Raw genomic sequence first — 18,505 nt, forward strand, 5'->3', positions numbered from 1 at the left:
TGTAGTTTTCTTTATCCTATATGGTTTATTTACACATGTATTTACAAGCTGAGCCTAATATGGAGGAGTCCACAGCATTCTTAGCCTGAGAGGTTCTGGCTTCTTCCATTGCTTAAGCAGACCCAAGCATTATTCTCAAACCTTGCTCCTTGCTCTTTGCCCCCACTCCTCCCCCCTTTCACTCCTCTCTCAGGAGTCACACATGACTCCAACACACTCTGGGCGCAAGGGGGCGGGCACCTGCCGTGCAAGGGGGCGGAGCAAGTGGCAGAGAACAAAGGCATTGCGCAGCCAACCCCCACTGCCACTGGGGCGACCCCAGCCCCGAGCGGAGGCTGTTGCGCCCTTCTGGCACCCCCCTCCCCAGATCCCAGCCTTGCAAGGCTGCTTAGTGTGGGGATGTGAAGTAAACGAAAGTCACCTAGCTCTGTTGCTTTGCTTGTCTTTTGAAAGACACTTGCTGCTGCAGGGCGCCTGTTTGGGCGTGTGGTGTTTTCCTGGGGAAGGTTCCGTTTCCAAGTTTGCCCCCGCCCCACAAATGCAGTGGGATGGAGTCAGACTTTGCCCCCCTCCCCGCTGCCAGCCGCTGTTCAGGATAGTAGTGCTGGGAGGCGGGTGTGCAACGCGCTCGGAGCCGAGCACCCAGCACTGGGGAAGCGTCGCGCCCGCCTCCAAGCTGGTTGGCCATTTTGTCACCCCACTCATGGATGACACCCAGGGCAGCCTGCACCCCCCCTTCCTATGCCACTGGAGTCACAACCCATTACTTCCTAACTCTGTTACTTAACTCTGAATTGCAGTCCCTGAACTCTTGGCTTTATCTCTGAGGTCAAAGGGGCCCCACCTCTTTGCCCTCTATGGCGAGTTCCTTTGATACATTGTTGTGCAAAACACCTCATTACCCCACAGGCTAACCCCTCCAAGGTAATTAAAGGTAAAGGGACCCCTGACCATTAGGTCCAGTCGTGGCCGAATCTGGGGATGCGGCGCTCATCTCACTTTATTGACCTGGGTACAGCTTCTGGGTCATGTGGTCAGCATGACTAAATCGCTTCTGGTGAACCAGAGCAGCACACGGAAACGCCGTTTACCTTCCCGCTGGAGCGGTATCTATTTATCTACTTGCATTTTGACGTGCTTTCGAACTGCTAGGTTGGCAGAAGCTGGGACTGAGCAACGGGAACTCACCCCATCGCGGGGATTCGAACCGCCGACCTTCTGATCAGCAAGCCCTAGGCTCTGTGGTTTAACCCACAGCGCCACCTGCGTCCCTCCAAGGTAATTAGACTGATTTAATTAGCACCATCTTGGCCTAATTAGCCCTTAACACGTGCTAATTTCAGAGGGTTTAAAACGGTCTAATACACAGGTCTGGCATCCCGTTTTAACACACAAGTTCTAATTAAATCCTATCGTTTACTAAACCCAGGCATTAAGCACCCGCAAACCTATAACAATAAGAAGAAATGCTTTTCTTATGTACTTGGGGGGGGGGGGAAGCAGAGACAAGGAACTAGATCCAGTCAAGAGGGCCAGATTCAGAACTGGCCCACTCTCCTTGGGCGGGTGGTGGGACATCATATGAGATCAGACAATTCAAATTTAATCCTGTGGCTGCAATGAAAGACCCAAGAGCACACTCTACCTCTTCCTTTGCTGCTTGCCTTCAACACTTTTAAAATTTGGCACCTTTTTCTGTTGCCATGCCACCTGACAGCAGTTGACAGACAGGTGGGAGTGATTGGGCTAAGCCGCATTGTGCGTCAAATGGGGAAGCCTGCAGGTGTAGTTAGGCTGACATAATGAGGTCTGTAAGCTTAATTAGGCTGGAAGTTCCCCTGCAGTGGGAAATTGGCAAGGAGTTTTGGTTGCACAATTTAATGCACAGCTTGATTTTCTTTTCTTTTTTTAAAACCACCTCAAACACTTTGCACAAAAGATAAAACAACAAAATTGTGTGTGATGTTGCAGTCCTTTGGTTGGTAATTTTTCAAGCCAGTTGCTCAAATTGTGATATATGAGCTGGGCTGGGCTTGCTTGGTATGTGGTTCAGGTGCTGAGTTTGAAGTGTTGCTTGCTGTTTTTACATTGTAAGAGTAAGTGTTGCTGAATCAGGATTTTTAAAAAAATCTCTTCATGGCGCCCAGCGCATGCTGGTGCAAGCAGGCAAAATTTGTGGCCTGATCGTAACTTGGCGGCTTGGCGCTGTTGTGAACCAGCAGGTATTTAAAACTGAAAGTTTTCGAATGGTGTCCCACCCTCCTATTCAGTACTGTACAAAAACAGAAGCCACTTTTTCTTCTACATTATGGGATGGGGTGGTAGAGAGTGACTTAAGCCCGTGGTTACTGATCTTGCTCAGGAACGTGTATGTGTATGTATGTGTGCTTGGATAAAGAGCGAGTCTGCCTCAATGAAGCACTAACGACACTTTTCTTCTCTCAAACTGATGCATTATAGTGAAGTGAGGCTACGGCTGCTTTCTCTTCCAGCCTTCCGCTCTTACTCCGCGAATGGCAGCATTCAAACAGAACCCGGAAATGGAGCTCTGCATTACTAACTCTTTACCCCTTTTCCATTCCTGGGATGGGAGAATGGGGTGGGGGGACTTAAGACATTTTACGGTCCTGCTCTTTGCCTGCAGCAGCCTTAGTTGCTATGGGAGGGGGGAATGCTAAGAACAAAACAAAAATACAAATTATTTCCCCTCACCCCACTCTTTCCAGACTTTCCCCTTGGGTGGTTGACAGAAGGGCGGGGGGGACCCCGAGGCGGCATCTTCAAAGCGCCTGGATTTGTTTTCCATTGCCTGCCAGCAGCTGCCGCCTCTGCAATACGAAGCAAACACACCTGAGGGGGGAGGGGGGCAAGGGTGTCGAAAACATCCCGGAAGACACGGTGCGCAGACCAAAGGAGCCGCGCCCCTTTGGCGGCGCCTCCGCAGCCCGTAAAAGCGGGAATCGTCGGCTAAGGCGATTCGACCCTCCTCACGTGACTGCAGCCATGTCGCGCGGCACCGGAAGCAGAGCTCGGAGGAGGCGGGCCCTGGAAGGGCGGCGGAAGGGGTGGGCTCTGAGAGCGGCTCGACAGGAGAGGCGGCGGGGTGAGGGGGGTCGGGCCGCCCGCGCTCTCTCCTCCTGGCTGTTCGTTCCCGTGTTTTCCGGCGGAGGAAGGTAAGGGCGAGGGAGGCTGAGGCGGGGAGCGCCGGAGAGGGGCCGGGGCTCTAGGCTGCTGCTCTGTCCCTCCCCGGCGCTTTGCACCGGCTCAGGGACACGCTCGCAGCCGCTGGCAGGGCAGCTCGGTCCGTAGAGCGGGAGGCTCCGAACCTCAGGCTCGCGGGTTCGAGCCCCCCGTTGGGCAAAAGGGCATTGCCAGGAGGTTGAGCTAGATGACCCCGGGGGTCCCCTTCCTATTCTACGATTCTGTGTTCAGCCTGACGAGGAAGACGGAGCGCAGCCCTGTCTCGAATTCAGTCTGAGAGCATGGGCGTAGCCAAGGGGGGCACATGTCCCCTCCCCCGTGAACAAAAATCAATACAAATCTGAGGTACTGTTTCCCCCCACAACAAAACATGCCCCTACTTCCTAACAAAAATCCCATCCCTGAGAGAGAAAGAGGCCACTTTGCTTACATTTGCCTTGAAGTTCCCTACTGGAAGCTCTTTGCCCCCATTGCAAATTGGGGGGGTCGAGGACGACGACACATGCACACCCTCCCTCTGTTTAGAAGCAGTTTTGCTTGAGTAATTAAATTCCCACCCTGCCTTTCTCCGACAGGAGCCCAGGGTAGTGAACGCACAAGCAGCTAAAAAATCAAAACATCCAAAAGGTTGCATTGTACGTGCCCAGAGGCACTCTTATTTATATCTCAGTCCATATCCGTGCTGGGTTTTAGGTCAGATTTAAGTTTTGAGGAGTTATGGGGAAGAGGAAGGGAGCCGTTGGGAAAGGTTTAGAAGGAAGTATGGGCATGAGGTGCTGTCAGCCTTTTGAGGAAGGCAAAATTGGGAGAAGTATCTCTGTAGGGTTGAGGAAGGAATAGTGACGTGCAGACCGTTCCTCCTCTTAATGCTTGGGTTTGCATTGTGTTTGTGGTTAGTGATTTTTAAATTTTAAAAAGACCTATTGTAATTCGGGTATCGAATGAGTGATAATCTACCCATGAGCTTTCTGTGCAGTAGAAATGGGTGTGGGATATGAATAATTTTAGGCAGTTAGGTTACATTGAGGAAAGTGAGGGTAGGTTACTATCTCACTTTAGGAAGTAGAATCATTTGATTGGGTTAAACTGAAAAAAAGTTTGACAGACTTGAGAAGCTGTCTTACAGATAAGACAAAGATGCTACTATATCAAATATAGATCTAGCTCTTTAGATAAGTATTAGTCTTTTCTTCTTCAGTGAGCGTTCATATGGAAAGGCTACTTCAAAATAGGTACGTTGAAGAATGTGGCTGCTATGGCACTATTACAAAATGCAGTTGCTGTTGACTTGATGGGCAGAGGGGGCACATAATATTGGTAAATAATACGTTTTATTGTACTAGTGTCAGTGGGCAAGGTGAAAATCAAACTTTTTACCATAGACTGCTCAGTCTCTTACTTTTGTCTATTACGTGAGGCTTTAAGCTTTATTGAAAGAATGCAGATGCACGTGTAATAAAAGTAAAAGACCGCCAAGGACCCATAACTGATTCTATCATGAATAGATGGTATTGGTTAGGGTAGTGTCAGCTGCAGAACAACGAAAGTAAAACCAGGATAATTAATGTCATTATGTTTCTTCTTGCCTTTCTTTTCTGCCTTCTAAAATTCATTTGACTTCTTGTGTTGTTGATGATACCAGTGTTATAACTTGTTGAACAATATTCTCATTAGTCCACTTTTGGAGACAAAATGATCTGTAGGCGAACCCAATTGCGGCAGGAGTTTGTTAAAAAGGTGAGCATCCTAATGGTATTGCCCAGGAACAAACTGCTCAAGGGATAGATATCCTGTAAAGTCCCTGCAGTGCCGGCCTAACATGTTTGCTTTGTGTTGTGCTAGTGAAATGAGCAGTGTGTTGCCTCCTAAGCATTTGCTTTCCATTGGAAATGGCTCAAATTGTAAGATAATGCTATGTATTTATGATACTGTAAATGTTCCAGTAGTTGCAGGGCTGACACTGACAATTTTCCACTTATAGACAGCTGGCCAATTTTCAGTCAACTTCCTGCTGCTCATGGTTGTTAGGGTTCTTGGGTCTGATCCAGCAAAGTACTTACAATCTTAAGGATGAGTCCATAGTTCAGATCACTTAATAAATTTGTCACACCTTAACTGATGAGTGATCCTGAGTATGTACTCAAAAACACTTCAGTGGAACACAGCTGAATGGATAGGTCTCAGCCATAGGTGTCCTTATATATTTTTTAGAACTCATCTGTTACTTTTGCAACTGCTCTGTAACTGTTTTGTTACCTTTTGTACATTATCTTGGGACATGCATGGAAAGAGATTAATAATAATACTAGCAAGACAAAGTTTCTAGTAGAGAAAGAAAAGTGTACCATGCAAGGACTGAATCCTGCTCACTTCAGCTCTAGTCAGTGTGGCTAAGTTGAGTTTCCAAATTCGGCTGCTGCAGTATACCATTTCCACACTGTGATAAACAAGTTGCCACAGGTTGCACTAAATAGAATCATGCACATAAATGAATTTCTCATTGTGACCTATCTGAAATGCTGCCTTTTAAAATTGTTTTTCATTCCTATAGTAACCTTTGCAACTGAAAGATGTATTGTATGCCTAGAATTGCTACGCAGATAAAACTGGCATGGCCTGCATTGCAACTTATCAGAGTGCCTGAGTTCCCAGTATATTTCTTTAATTAGTTGTCCTTCAGAATTGTCCTTGAAACAACATTTTTTGCAAAATTGTAAATGGTCTTTGCAGCTATGCAAGCATCACTGAAAGAGGCCTGATGGACAGGTTTCGTAATGTGTTGTGTCCTGGGCTGGTGACTGCAGAGCAAGGATGGCCAAAGTGAACTTTCACTGGATCATCTTGTGTTAACAGTGTCCACTTTGGTAATGAGCTCCTTTCGCAGCAGCTTGTTGTAGGTCTAAATAAATAGACACATGGGAAGATAGGAATTGAGCTGTTAGTCATGCTAAGATTAATCTTGCCCAACATTCCATTTCCAAAAGTTGCTGGCTAGATGTCTTTGGGAGCTCAAAACAAGGGGTGGTGGTGGATCTGCTGTCTTGGTCACCCCTCCCCCGCCAATTCCATTTAGCATTCATATACTGCCTCTGTCTATAGTGGCGTCACAGCTATTGTTGCTAATAACCGTTGATAGATCTGCCCTCCCAAGAAATCCAGAACTAAAACAATTAAAACATATCTTCCAAAATGCTACCAGGTCTGCTTTGATTATTGCCCATACACTATCTTTAACTCTTTAAAAAGAAAGAGTTCAAAAAACATTCAGTCGCAAAAAGCTGGCTGCATATTTGTGGCTCCAAGTTCATTGTGGTCATGGTTTGAAAAACAAGGTTCTAAAAAGACTTGGTTTTGACATTTACAAAAATCTGGCAGGGAATTCTCAAATATGTGAATTGACTTTATACTGTAGGCAACAGACAACCTTTAGCGTGTTGGTAGTTGCTCAATCCTGTTGCTTATTCCTAAAGATTTGGGGATGGCCAGTGATTGAGGGGAAGGTTGTATCTACATATTATTTTTCTGACTAAAATGTGCTTGTAGATCTTATGATCAGGCAGCAGTGAATGATAATGACAGTCACATGATTATTAGCTGGCAGTTGTATGTCACTTTTGTGGTGAGAGGGGATAAGTGGTGTAGATTATTGGTAAAACAAGTTCTGCAGCTTACAATTGTTAAAAGATAATTCTTTATTTCAAGTACAGATAAGTTGAAAAACTCTGTTACTTAATGTTCTCTACTTTCCTGAGTGGTCATAACTGTATAACTCTGCCCCTGGACTTTAGTTTCCCTTCGATAAGATGGAGCAGTGAAGATCTATGGGGCCTTTGTGATATGCACATTTACAAATACAGTGGTATCTCAGTTTATGAACTTAATCCGTTCTGGAGTTAAACTGAAACCATTCTTAAACCGAGACGCACTTTCCCTAATGAGGCCTCCCGCCGCCAGTGCCCTTCCACTGTTTGGATTCCATTCTTAGACTGAGGTAAAGTTTGCAAACCGGGACACTACTTCAGGTTTTGCAGAGTTCGTAAACTGAATCGTTCGTAAACAGGACTGGCAACAAAGCTGCTAATCTTGTTTCAGGATTGCCATTATACTAAAGAGCAAGAAGTGAGCTGCACTACAGAGTTTACAGTACAGTGGTACCTCGGGTTACATATGCTTCAGGTTACATACGCTTCAGGTTACATACGCTTCAGGTTACAGACTCCGCTAACCCAGAAATAGTACCTCGGGTTAAGAACTTTGCTTCAGGTTGAGAACAGAAATTATGCTCCGGTGGTGCGGCGGCAGCAGGAGGCCCCATTAGTTAAAGTGGTGCTTCAGGTTAAGAACAGTTTCAGGTTAAGAACGGACCTCCGGAACAAATTAAGTACTTAACCTGAGGTACCACTGTAGTTTCATTTTGGATTTACAGTAGTTTCATTTTGGATGGAGACTTAGGGAGTTTTTGTTATTCATGTTAGTTGACAAATATTATCGTTTTGCTATTCTTGTTTTAATCAAGTTATTTTATGATGTATTAAATATTTCCCCCTTATAATGTGTTTGACAGGTAGGGAGTTAAGTTCTAATAATTTTCTGTGGTGTGTGTGTGTTAATATTTTTGTGTCCCCAGCTACATTATGGAAAGTCTTGCCTGCTCTGGAGGCTCAGCCAGCCCCCCCTTTTGTCCCCTTCCATTGGTCGATGAATACCTTTGTATACCTGCAGGTTTTTTGCTGCATTTCCTTAGATGCGGTTCTGTGTTGTGGACTGTTATCTTCCATGTTTGTGTTTTCTAACTGTGTTTTATTATGATCATGGTTTCACTTCATGTAAACAGCTTTGAGAAAGGTGTTGGCCTCAAAGGCATAGAAGTTTTAAGTGTAATAAAAATTCAGCAGACTGGATGCCAAGTGTGCTTCAGTTTTAGCAAAGCTCATGGCTCTTTCTGGGTGGTATTCAACTAAGTTTTACCCCAGGTAGATTCACTGGAATTAATGAACACCACTAAGTTGGGTCAATTGATTTCAGTGAGTAAAAAGAAGTTGAATACCACCACATGTCCAAATTGGGACTTTACACAAATAGTTTCCCTGCTTCTCAGACAGGCGTGTCATTCCCCCCTCGCGCCCAAGAAAGGTCAGAAGAAACTTCCAGTCATCAAACAACTGATCATAATGGATGGTTTCCCCTTCCTCTTTCCTTCTCTGCCCCCTCAACCAGTGACTATTTCAAGCACATGTTACAGTGGGCATTTTGCTTTTCTTGTCTGATGCAGTCCAGTTCTTTGTGTCTAGGTCAGAAGATGAAATTAAATGAGATAACCTTGCACAAGGGATATCTTCTAGCTACAGTAAATCCTGCTTTTGTTGCAGGCTTAGGGACCAGCCAGGATGTCTCCCTGCTACTTGTTCCTCTTTCAGTCAAAAATGAGAAAGGAAAAGTTGCAACTTGTTCTTCTTGGGGAAGGAGGTAATTGGTAGACTGTTCTTATCACAGGCATCAAACTTCATTGGTCTGTCATTTTTGCAGAAGACTGGATAAACTTGGAAGTCTAGTGTGGTATTTTGAGAATCAGAAAGCAAGAGGAAGCACACAGCAGAATGGAGAACAGTTTTAAACTTCCTTCTTAACAGTACTGTACTTAGCCAAGAAAACAGATTTTTCTGGGTAACTACCAGCCTAAAACCATTAAGGTTCAAAGCACTAACCCAGTAGTCTGCTTCTTCTACATGCGAGCAGCCACAGTATGGGATCAGGCACATGGGCGTGGAAAGACTGGTGAGAACCACATGCTACAAAGATAGAGTTGCTGTGGTTTTTTTTATTGCAATGATTCAATGAAGTGATGAAAGATTTGCCCTGAGGGGCTCCATGGAGCCATGTTGGCTGGATAGGAACAAGTATTGCCCTGAATTTAAAAAACTGTTGATGAAGTTGTTAGTGTATTAATGCCAGCAGGGCCAGTGGTCAGGGATGACAGGAATTGTAGTCCAAAAACAACTGGAGATCTTCTTCATTCACTTGTAAGCATGTCCATCAGTGTCAGGGAAACTTTTGCAGCCCAAGGACCACATTTCCTTCTGGGCAACCTTTCAAGGGCCACATGCCAGTGGTGGGCAAAGCCAAAAGTAAAAGTGAGCAGAGCAAAAAAATGTAAATCTTAACTCTTGAGTGGTAAGCCAGTTTCTTTGTCCTTGCACACATGCCCCTCCTCTATCCAGAGAAACAAGAAGCAGTAGGAAGACACATTCCAACCATGCCAAACACTTGAGGAGGGTGTGGCTTAGGAATACAGAGGGTATATGTGACCCAGGGAGACTTCCAGGGGCCAGATAATAAAGCCCTAAGGGGCATGTGGTTCCCCATCCCTGATGTACATGGATTTTTTTGGAGGGGTGCAAGCTCTTGACTGCAGATGTTTACTGAAAGCCATGTAAGCCTGTTTTAAATCTCATAAGTGATATTTATACAACTTTGAGATTTATGCAACTCTCATAAAGTGACAGTTAAGGAATACAGCTGCTGTGTCTATGGTACTCTTCAAAAGGGAGCACACACTCTCGTACATGGTATTATTCTCCCTGCTCCATCAGAACAAGATGCATAAGTTTAGGCTCCAAGTTCCCAGAGGTGTGAAGGCCCAGAGGAAAAATGGGGGGAAATGGGAGTGGGGTGGGAGCATGGCTTTCCTCCTTGGTTTTCACATCTCTCCTAGCTCCTCCCCACTTGTGTTAATTGTCTGGGCCGGGCTGTCTGCAGTCGGTTCCAGGTTCAGTTCCAGCATTTCTAGGTAGGGCTTGGAGAAGTTTCTTCCTGAAATCCTGGAGAACCACTGCTGGCCAATGCCAACAGTGCTTCATATTTTTGCATGCCACCCCAATCTCTGAGTGGTGCAAGATTCCATCGTTTTCAGGCACTTACCTGGGGTTTGTGTTTACTTTCGGAAATGAGGCACAGTGGAGACTGTGTTGTCTTTATGATATGTGGTCTATGTACACATATACACAGCCTGAGCCTATGATGGAGGTGTACGCAGCATCAGCACCCCAGGAGGGTCTTTCTTCTCCCATAGCTGCAGCCCTGGTTTTGAACAGAAGCCAACCATTGCTCTGCCTCTCTGGCTTTCCAGCTTGCTGCTTTGCTTCTCTGCCACATTACCCTCCCTAACCTCTCTCCTCTAAACCCTGGCTTTATCTATTGAGGGAGGGGGCCAACACCCACTTACCATCTCGCACACCCAGCCCCCTTGATTAAACTGGAATGTTGGGGAATAATGTAGCCTAACATGGCGGGATAAAAACCTGATTAATAAGTAAAATTAAATTGGCTGCACTGTAGAATAAATCTTTGAAGATTGCAGCTTACATCCACTTGGGATCAGTCTTCAAAACCAACCATCTCATCATCTCTTTCACTTCTGCTGAAAATTTAACACCCTGTCTTTAGCATTTTGCACATTACATTTCCTACTGACATCTACTGGGAGATTTTTTTTGGGGGGGGGAGCAGAAACAGCATTTGCCCAGTAACACTTCGGCTACACTTAGAAAATCGTATCCTGTAACAGGACAAGCTGATATTTCTTTAAGTGCTTTGATTATCTTTTTCCTTTTTTTAAGGTTCAGAGCATGGAGAATGATGAACTTCCGTCAGAGGATGGGATGGATTGGTGTGGGATTATACTTAATAGCAAGTGCTGCAGCATTTTACTATGTCTTTGAAATCAATGAGACTTACAACAGACTAGCACTGGAGCACATCCAGCAACCTCCTGAAAAACTGAGAGAAGAAACCACCTGGATGCACTCCTTAAAAACACGGCTGCTGTCCGTACCCTTTTGGCTGTGGACTATTATCTTCTTGATCCCTTATTTACAAATGTTCCTGTTCCTTTATTCCTGTACAAGAGCTGATCCCAAAACGGTGGGCTACTGTATTATTCCGATTTGCCTGGCTGTCGTTTGCAATCGTCACCAAACATTTGCGAAGGCCTCCAACCAAATTAGCAGATTGCAACTGATTGACACTTAAACCCATCTGCGTTTCCTGATGAACACTTTTAGATAACCTGAAGGATCTTGGCTGCATCAATTGAACATACAAATGGAATGTGAAATTCTTTTTCTCCACGTTAACTACTGAATAGAGCATCAACCTATTTTTTGAATAAGTTGACTTTGAGTATAGGTGCATTCTATTTGGTGGAATAACTGAGCTTTCTTTGAGACTCGAGGATGACATTCTTCATATTTGCCTTATAATGCAGAATTTCTACACTCCTGAAGTTTTTGTGGAGAAAACCTATCTGAAACCTTATTTCACTGTGCACCCCCCCTCCTTTTATCTTATCTGAGCTTCCCTCAGGAGGAGGATCAGTGAAAACAGACTTTTCCTTTGTTATAATGTGTAAAGTTTGGAATGATCATAAACTCGCATTTAAGATACTGTGCTTTTTCCTTAAATAATGTTGCACTCAATAAAACAGGGCTTCGTTCTCACACATGACTAAAAGAAAATGAGCCCTTTGTTCATTTATTGTTTTTTTGACTTCCAGTTCAGTGTAAGTTGTTAGGCCAGTTCTTCAGAAACTAATTTTCCATATATGGGAACAAAAATGCAACATGTGCTATATGTCAAATATGAAGGCTGTGTGTGAGAGGGGAAAGAGACAGAGAGAGCCGCTTTAAAATGCATGTGAACTGACAATTAGTTGCTGTTCATGTGTTAGGAAATTATGGCAGTCACTGCATTTTCCTCCCAGCAGCGCTCAGCAATTAAAACATAGTAATTCAATGTTCATTCATTATGTACATTGCTCTATCCAATAAAACAGCCATCAGACATTAAAACCAACATCCAAACCACAGTAAGAAACCCAGAAACCAACACCAATTTACCAAGTAGAAAATTCTCAGTATTTGCTAATACAGAAAGTAGTTTTATAATGTAAATGTTTCAGCAGGAGCCGTTTTATCTACATTATTTGCTCAATGTGAGTATAGATATCTGCATGATCTAAGTCTCTCTCTCCCCCCTCCCTTTTAGTAAAGTACTTCAGATATACCAGTTGTCCTCCTAATTGCATGGCATCTGAGGGGAAATGCAGTTAACTGCAACTGAGATGATGTCCTGTGGCCTGGTTTCTATCAAACCAGAGAAGGTTATTCATTTCATTTGGTATAAATATGAGTATGTTACTAGCAACAAGTCCCAAGAGATGTTAGCCCTGCTAAGTCCAAGCACTTTATTTGCTTGACTAATTTAATGACTGCCATAAAAGTGTTCTACTCTCTCTGCATGGCATGCTCCTTGCTACAAAATCACTAGTAATGGCATAATGGGAAAAAAAAGCAGTGGGAAAAAATCCTTTGCCTTTTTTAATTTCATGACTTCTCACAGATTAGTAGAAAGACATTTGCAACCTCCCTGGCTACTCGCCCATTATATATATATGTGCAGTTCACTAGTAAAATCTTGTTTTTGGCTGTCCAGGCAGATCAAATTCTTCTGTCTACAGCTCAACAGGGAAATATTGGATGACTGTATATCTCTGTTGCATCCATTGTGGCTGCTTGGATCAATTGTGTACCTAAAGTTCAGTGTAGCTAGGTAGCCATTCAAGTAAGCAAGAATGAAGGGTTTTGAATTTGTAGACCTAGTCAGGCACATTCCCCATTTCTGTCCAACTCAATATTTCCCCCACATTTTCTACAATTTTAGGGAAAAATTAGGTTAGTATATAGAGTTTATATGCAGTGCAACTCATTGCACAGTCAGAAATGTATGGCATTTTCTGGCTGGTATTTATTAGAGCAATATGTGATGCTAAGGATTTCCAAGAAAAAAAGTGTTTTCTAAATTGGATTTCATGTGGACCTGATTTGGATATAATGGGAACAATGTTTTCATTTCTGTGGATTTTGCCCTTTAATATTGCTGCTTCATACATTTCACATGAAATCAGCTCCTCTGAATAGTAGAGCAGTTAGAAAGTTAAGCCTGCAGTCACTATAACAGTGTGCTTGTAAAAATTGTTCCATTAAATACAACTCCCATATGCAGCTGCCAGTTGATCACAAGCATAACGTTTAAAAGGTTCTTGCTCCGTCTTTGTTATAGCACCTACATGCTAGTAATACCATCCATGAACATGGACTGTGTCAAATGAGTGCTGTTTTGTCAGGTGGGCCATCTGAATCTGTTTAATCTTATTGGCTTACTGAACATGGCAGTCATACTTGTTTTATGGAACATACAGTAGTCTGGTGAGAAAACCCAGGCCCCAGCATCTAATAAACTTGGTTGCTACTTCACTGAGACGTAAGAAATGCCCAGTAGCCCAAATGGAAGCACTCATGCCTCTTAGAAACAAGGTGTGACTGCAAGGCAACTGGAAGCTCAGCTTTAATTTAAGCAACCTTTGCATTAATACTGACCAGTGCTACCTCTATCATCCATTGCAGATTCTTGACAGCTTTTGTGATGAATTTGAAGACTAGTATTTGAGCTATTTATATATCACTTCTTCACTGAAGTTATTTTATTTCCACTCTGAATAATACTAAGCCACCCAACCTATATAATCTGAACTGTGAGAAAAACTTTGGAATGGTAGGTCAATTCTCTCCCAGAACAGATTCCCTTATTAGCCAGGCGTCCCTGGATCCAGGCAGGAGGAAAGCGAAGTCCCCCTGGCCTGTTTGAGCCAACGTTTTTTCCTTGTCAACGCAAAAACAAATCTCTTGCTGGAACATTCACACAAGTCTTATAAATTACTGTCCAGATTCTTTTGAACTGCACCAAATCATTACTTTCTTGGTTACAAGCCCGTGCCTTGTTAGACAACCGGTCTACTAATTGGTTGCTACAACTCAATAGAGCCTTTATGCTACCCAGGAGCATAAACAATTGACATGCTTTTATACATAATTTGTCTGTTTATATGTATGTACAGACCCAGTGCCCATGGGTGCCAGGCTGGTGATCCATATGTTTTGAGGGGGAAAGGTTTTTTTCTTAAATGATAGGTACTTTCTTAACCTGTGGAGGGGCTTTTTGGGATGGGGGAATGCTCAAGCATGCTCTGTGTCCATCTTGGATATTTTTCTTGGTACTGGGGAAGACTTCCCTGTTACTAGATAGCAACAAAATCATGGTGTTTGTGTGGAATCAGTATTGTGTGTTATCCACAATGAGGACCAGCATGACACAGTTTACTTCCCACAGCAAGCGTGAATTTGGCCAGGATGCGGGGAGTAGCATGACCCCATGGCAGCCATTTTGAGACTGGCACCCGCAGCACTTGCATACTGGTCCAAAATGATTGGCACCCCAATTTAAGGTTATGTCCAAACCCTGCACTGTGATTGATTTTAATTATGGTTCATTGAAACAAGATTTTATAAGCCAGTTTGAAGTTGGCTTCTTTCGGTAAACCATAGCTTTGCCTAGGTTCAGACATAATGTTAAACTGTTGTATAGAAACAGAAGCAAAAGCATTTAATCTCATCTTCCAGAGAGGAAGGTGACTGGCATGAAGCATATTTGTGTAATACTCAACAGTAGCTAGCATTGTATCTGAGTGACAGCAGTTTTAATGCATGTCGTGGAAAGTAAACACTTTGACAGCATATAAACGAACACAGTTCATGATATATTCTACTTCGTTGTATTGTGAATGCTTGATGCACATGCCCAGGCACCTTTTCTTTGTCTCCAACTGTTTATTTACACGGGAAACATCTTTAAATGTATTTGATTTAGTCATAGATTACAAGTGTAGTCTTTGATACATTTGTTTGAATTACTTTTGAGTTATTGTTCTGCCCCAGGCTCTTTTAAAGGGATACTTAATTTAATTTTTTAAAAATCTACCACAGAAAGAACTTAAAGTATTATTGAAATGTAAAATTCTCATGGTCTTTCATTCTTAGGTAATGCCATAGACAAATGTCACATTAGAAGTTGTCCTTAAGACAGGAGGTTCTCAAAACTCTCTACTCCCAGGGCTCAATTAAAAGGAGACAATTACTGAGGCCCATCAGTGACTAATAATAATAATAATAATAATAATAATAATAATAATGTATACCCCGCCCATATGGCTAGGCTTCCCCGGCCACTCTGAGCAGCTCCCAACAAATACGATAAAACATAAACATTAAAAACTTTCCTAAACAAAGCTGCCAAAATGGAGGTGCAGGGACAGAACCAGTCAAATAAGCCTGTTGACTGTTACATATGTACCATCTTGCTTGTCTTTTCAGCCTCCACTGAATACTTTATTCTTTCAGAAAGCCTTCAGAGATCGATCTTAGTTGGCATCACTTTTGTCGTTACTAGAATTGTAAATAAGTTTTAATTTTTTTTATCGCTTCAATGAGAGGATTAGGATATGCAGGCTGTTTAGCACAATCAGCTGGCAATTGTGGACACCATTTTCTATTGGTATCTAATCCATCTTGGGAAATTGCTAGATTCTTTGCTACAGCAGTTTCCTACTGGAAATGAATTCTATAGTTCAACTTTTCTCAAGCTAAGTGCAGCTACTGGAGATACTGTGATTCAGCTTCCCCATTTCAGGAAGAATTTGCTCTAAGTGACTTAAAATAGAAGAGGCTCTTTTCTATTTCCCCCCCTTCCCACCCCATATATCGCAAAGTATTTTTTACTCATAATTTCTTCTCCCGTTCTTCTTTCATGTTCATACCTTATTTCCTCTTCCTGCTCTGAAGTGTCATTACTTCCATTCCTCCTGCCTGCTCTTTTTACATTGACTTCTTTCTCTTTTAACAATCTTTCCCCTCTATTACTTCCTTACTTTCTACTCCCAGTTTATTTATGAAGATAGTAATGAAAATAAACAACTCTTTCTAATTTATTTCAATACCACTACAGGCCCTTTCCCCTCAGAGAAGGGAGATAATTCTTTCTTATATACATGGTCTTTTACTTGGTTGCTTCAGTATTTCACATAATACTCCACAAATAAGCTTCCCTTTTGATTTGTGGTAACAGTAAATAATAAAAAGGACAGTGCATTTCTAGTTTAAAAAGTAGCCCAGAAGTTTCCTCGGGAGGAAAGTGTCTAGAAAACAAAACTCAAATTCTGTAGAAAAAAACCTGCAGTTTTCATCAGGACTGTGTTTTAACAAAACGTCCCAGAATTTTTCCAGAGGGAAAGTGTGTATATGATTAAACTCAAATTCAGTAGAAAAATGTTTGTAGTTTTCATCAGGACTGTGTTTTTATCCTTTTAAATGGTGGTCCGTCAGCACATGCTTTGGCAATGACATGATTTTCTTCATCATCATCATCCTGTTCATCATCATCATCATCACCTAAAAGAAAAACATTTCATATGAAATCTGCTAAGATAGCTAAACTAGTTCCCCATGAATGCCTACACTTAACTTCTCATTCCATTTGCTGAGTTTAACTAACATTTTATGAGGCTGGGTAGCTCAGTTGGTAGAGCATGAGACTTAGTCCCATGGTTGTGGGTTTGAGCCCCACATTGGGTATAAGATTCCTGCACTGCAGGGGGCTGGACTAGATGAGCTTTGTAGCCCCATGCAACTCTACAGTTCTATGATTTTCAAATTTTAGAATTTTATTTTATTTTGGTGTTGCTTGAACTGGGTATAATAAGTCAAGAGATACTAGCAGTTGAGTATTCTTTTGCAAGAGGCATGTTCAAGAGTTAGGAATGTATATGCAAAGTGTTCGTACACAATGGATGGGAAACTTGTGTGGCCTACCAGATATTGGACTACAACTCTGATCAACCCCACTGATAAGAGTTTTTGGAGACTATGGTAACTGTAGTCCAAAGCTTTAGGGCTTTAGGTCCTCACCAGATCATACAAGAGGTATATTAGCATAGACCTGGTCTGCACATGCAGAATTACATGTTGATAATAAAGTGGTATACAGTGGTACCTCGGGTTACATACGCTTCAGGTTACATACGCTTCAGGTTACATACGCTTCAGGTTACAGACTCCGCTAACCCAGAAATAGTACTTTGGGTTAAGAACTTTGCTTCAGGATGAGAACAGAAATTGTGCGGCGACAGCGGGAGGCCCCATTAGCTAAAGTGGTGCTTCAGGTTAAGAACAGTTTCAGGTTAAGAACAGACCTCCAGAACGAATTAAGTTCTTAACCCGAGGTACCACTGTAGACTCTATTGGAATTCTCAAATGGTGTTGAAGTTAAAGCTCAGGGTAAACCCAGCGAAATCAATGTACATTAGCTAATTATGCCTAGTCTACATTTTTATTCTTTTGATTTCACAAAGTCATAGAATTGTAGAGTTGGAAGGGACCCTGAGGATCATCTCGTCCAACCCCCTGCAACGCAGGAATATGCAGCTGTCCCATTACAGGCCCTGAACCTGCAACCTTGGCGTTATCAGCACCACGCTCCAACCAACCGAGTGACCCATTGCCCTTTCACTGATTTTATTTATATGCTTCTTTCCCACAACGGGCTGTGCCCGGACATTCAAAACAGAGGACAAATATACAAATACAAACATACAGACATGTCAGTAAACTCAAAATAGCCAAAGTAAGAACCGAAAGGCTTTGTTGCGGCATCTGAGGAGGCTCCACCTGCTGCTGAGTTCCAAGTACCCAAAGGGGCACTTGGTTGCTAGGAAGCAGGACGAGGCCTCCTTCCTCTCCTCTCGGGCGAGGCGGGAACTCGTGGCCGAGACCGGGGCCTCCTCACCTCCAGGCCCGGCTCGATCGCCGGCGCCGCTCTCCTGCTGCACCAGGGGGCCAAGCAGCGCGGAGACCTGTTCCCGCAGCTGAGCTAGGCCGCTGAGCAGGCCCCGCAGCTCTCCCGGCGGCTCGCAACGGACCCTCAGCGGCCGCTTCAGCCCGTCGCGGGCCGTCAATTCCGCCCGCAACTCCATCGCTCCGCTTCCCCTCTGCCTTTCCCCCGCCCTGGAAACAGGCAGCCAATCCCTAACCGAGGAGGCGGCTTTTCCAACCGCCACTCTGGCCCCGCCTACCCGGCGCACGCGCCTCACTCAACTGCTTACGAGCCGTTTCATTGTCTTCTCCGCCCGCCTTCGTCTCCTCCCCGCTTTTGTGATTGGCTTCTGGAGCTCACGTGGGCCTCGTTGGCGTCGCGTGAACCTCCCTCCCCCCCACGCCCTACTTCTCCTTCCTGCTCCTCCCCACCCAGCGCCTTTTATCTCGTAGCGTCTGGGTGGCGGCGGCGCAGGACAGCGGACCCCTCGCTTTCCGCTTCCGGCGTGCGCCGGGCGCTCTCTGGTGGCGGTTTGGCGTTTTCCCGC

General features: G+C 43.9%; 3 protein-coding genes across 4 annotated transcripts in view; 2 read left to right on the forward strand and 1 right to left on the reverse strand.

Moving 5' to 3' along the window:
* Positions 1–18,505, forward strand: part of GOLGA5 (golgin A5) — a 496,232-nt gene that overhangs the window by 246,548 nt on the left and 231,179 nt on the right. The window lies entirely within an intron of this gene.
* On the forward strand, positions 2,863–11,714 carry LYSET (lysosomal enzyme trafficking factor). The gene is made up of 2 exons (XM_083622211.1): positions 2,863–3,173; positions 10,818–11,714. Exons 1-2 carry the CDS (start codon positions 3,004–3,006, stop codon positions 11,227–11,229), a joined length of 582 nt encoding a protein of 193 aa, XP_083478337.1. The 5' UTR covers positions 2,863–3,003; the 3' UTR covers positions 11,230–11,714.
* Positions 15,832–18,234, reverse strand: GON7 (GON7 subunit of KEOPS complex). 2 transcript variants are annotated; one of them, XM_083622008.1, is made up of 2 exons: positions 17,932–18,234; positions 15,832–16,538 (listed from the first exon to the last, which is right to left on the reverse strand). In XM_083622008.1, the coding sequence occupies exons 1-2, from the start codon at positions 18,116–18,118 to the stop codon at positions 16,432–16,434; spliced, it is 294 nt and encodes a 97-aa protein (XP_083478134.1). In that variant the 5' UTR covers positions 18,119–18,234; the 3' UTR covers positions 15,832–16,431. The 2 variants fall into 2 exon arrangements, with proteins under 2 accessions (XP_083478134.1, XP_083478133.1); XM_083622007.1 differs by having other exon boundaries at positions 16,419–16,538; positions 17,814–18,211.

The sequence above is a fragment of the Podarcis filfolensis genome (genome assembly GCF_964270895.1).
Source record: "Podarcis filfolensis genome assembly, chromosome: 1".
Classification (NCBI taxonomy): domain Eukaryota; kingdom Metazoa; phylum Chordata; class Lepidosauria; order Squamata; family Lacertidae; genus Podarcis; species Podarcis filfolensis.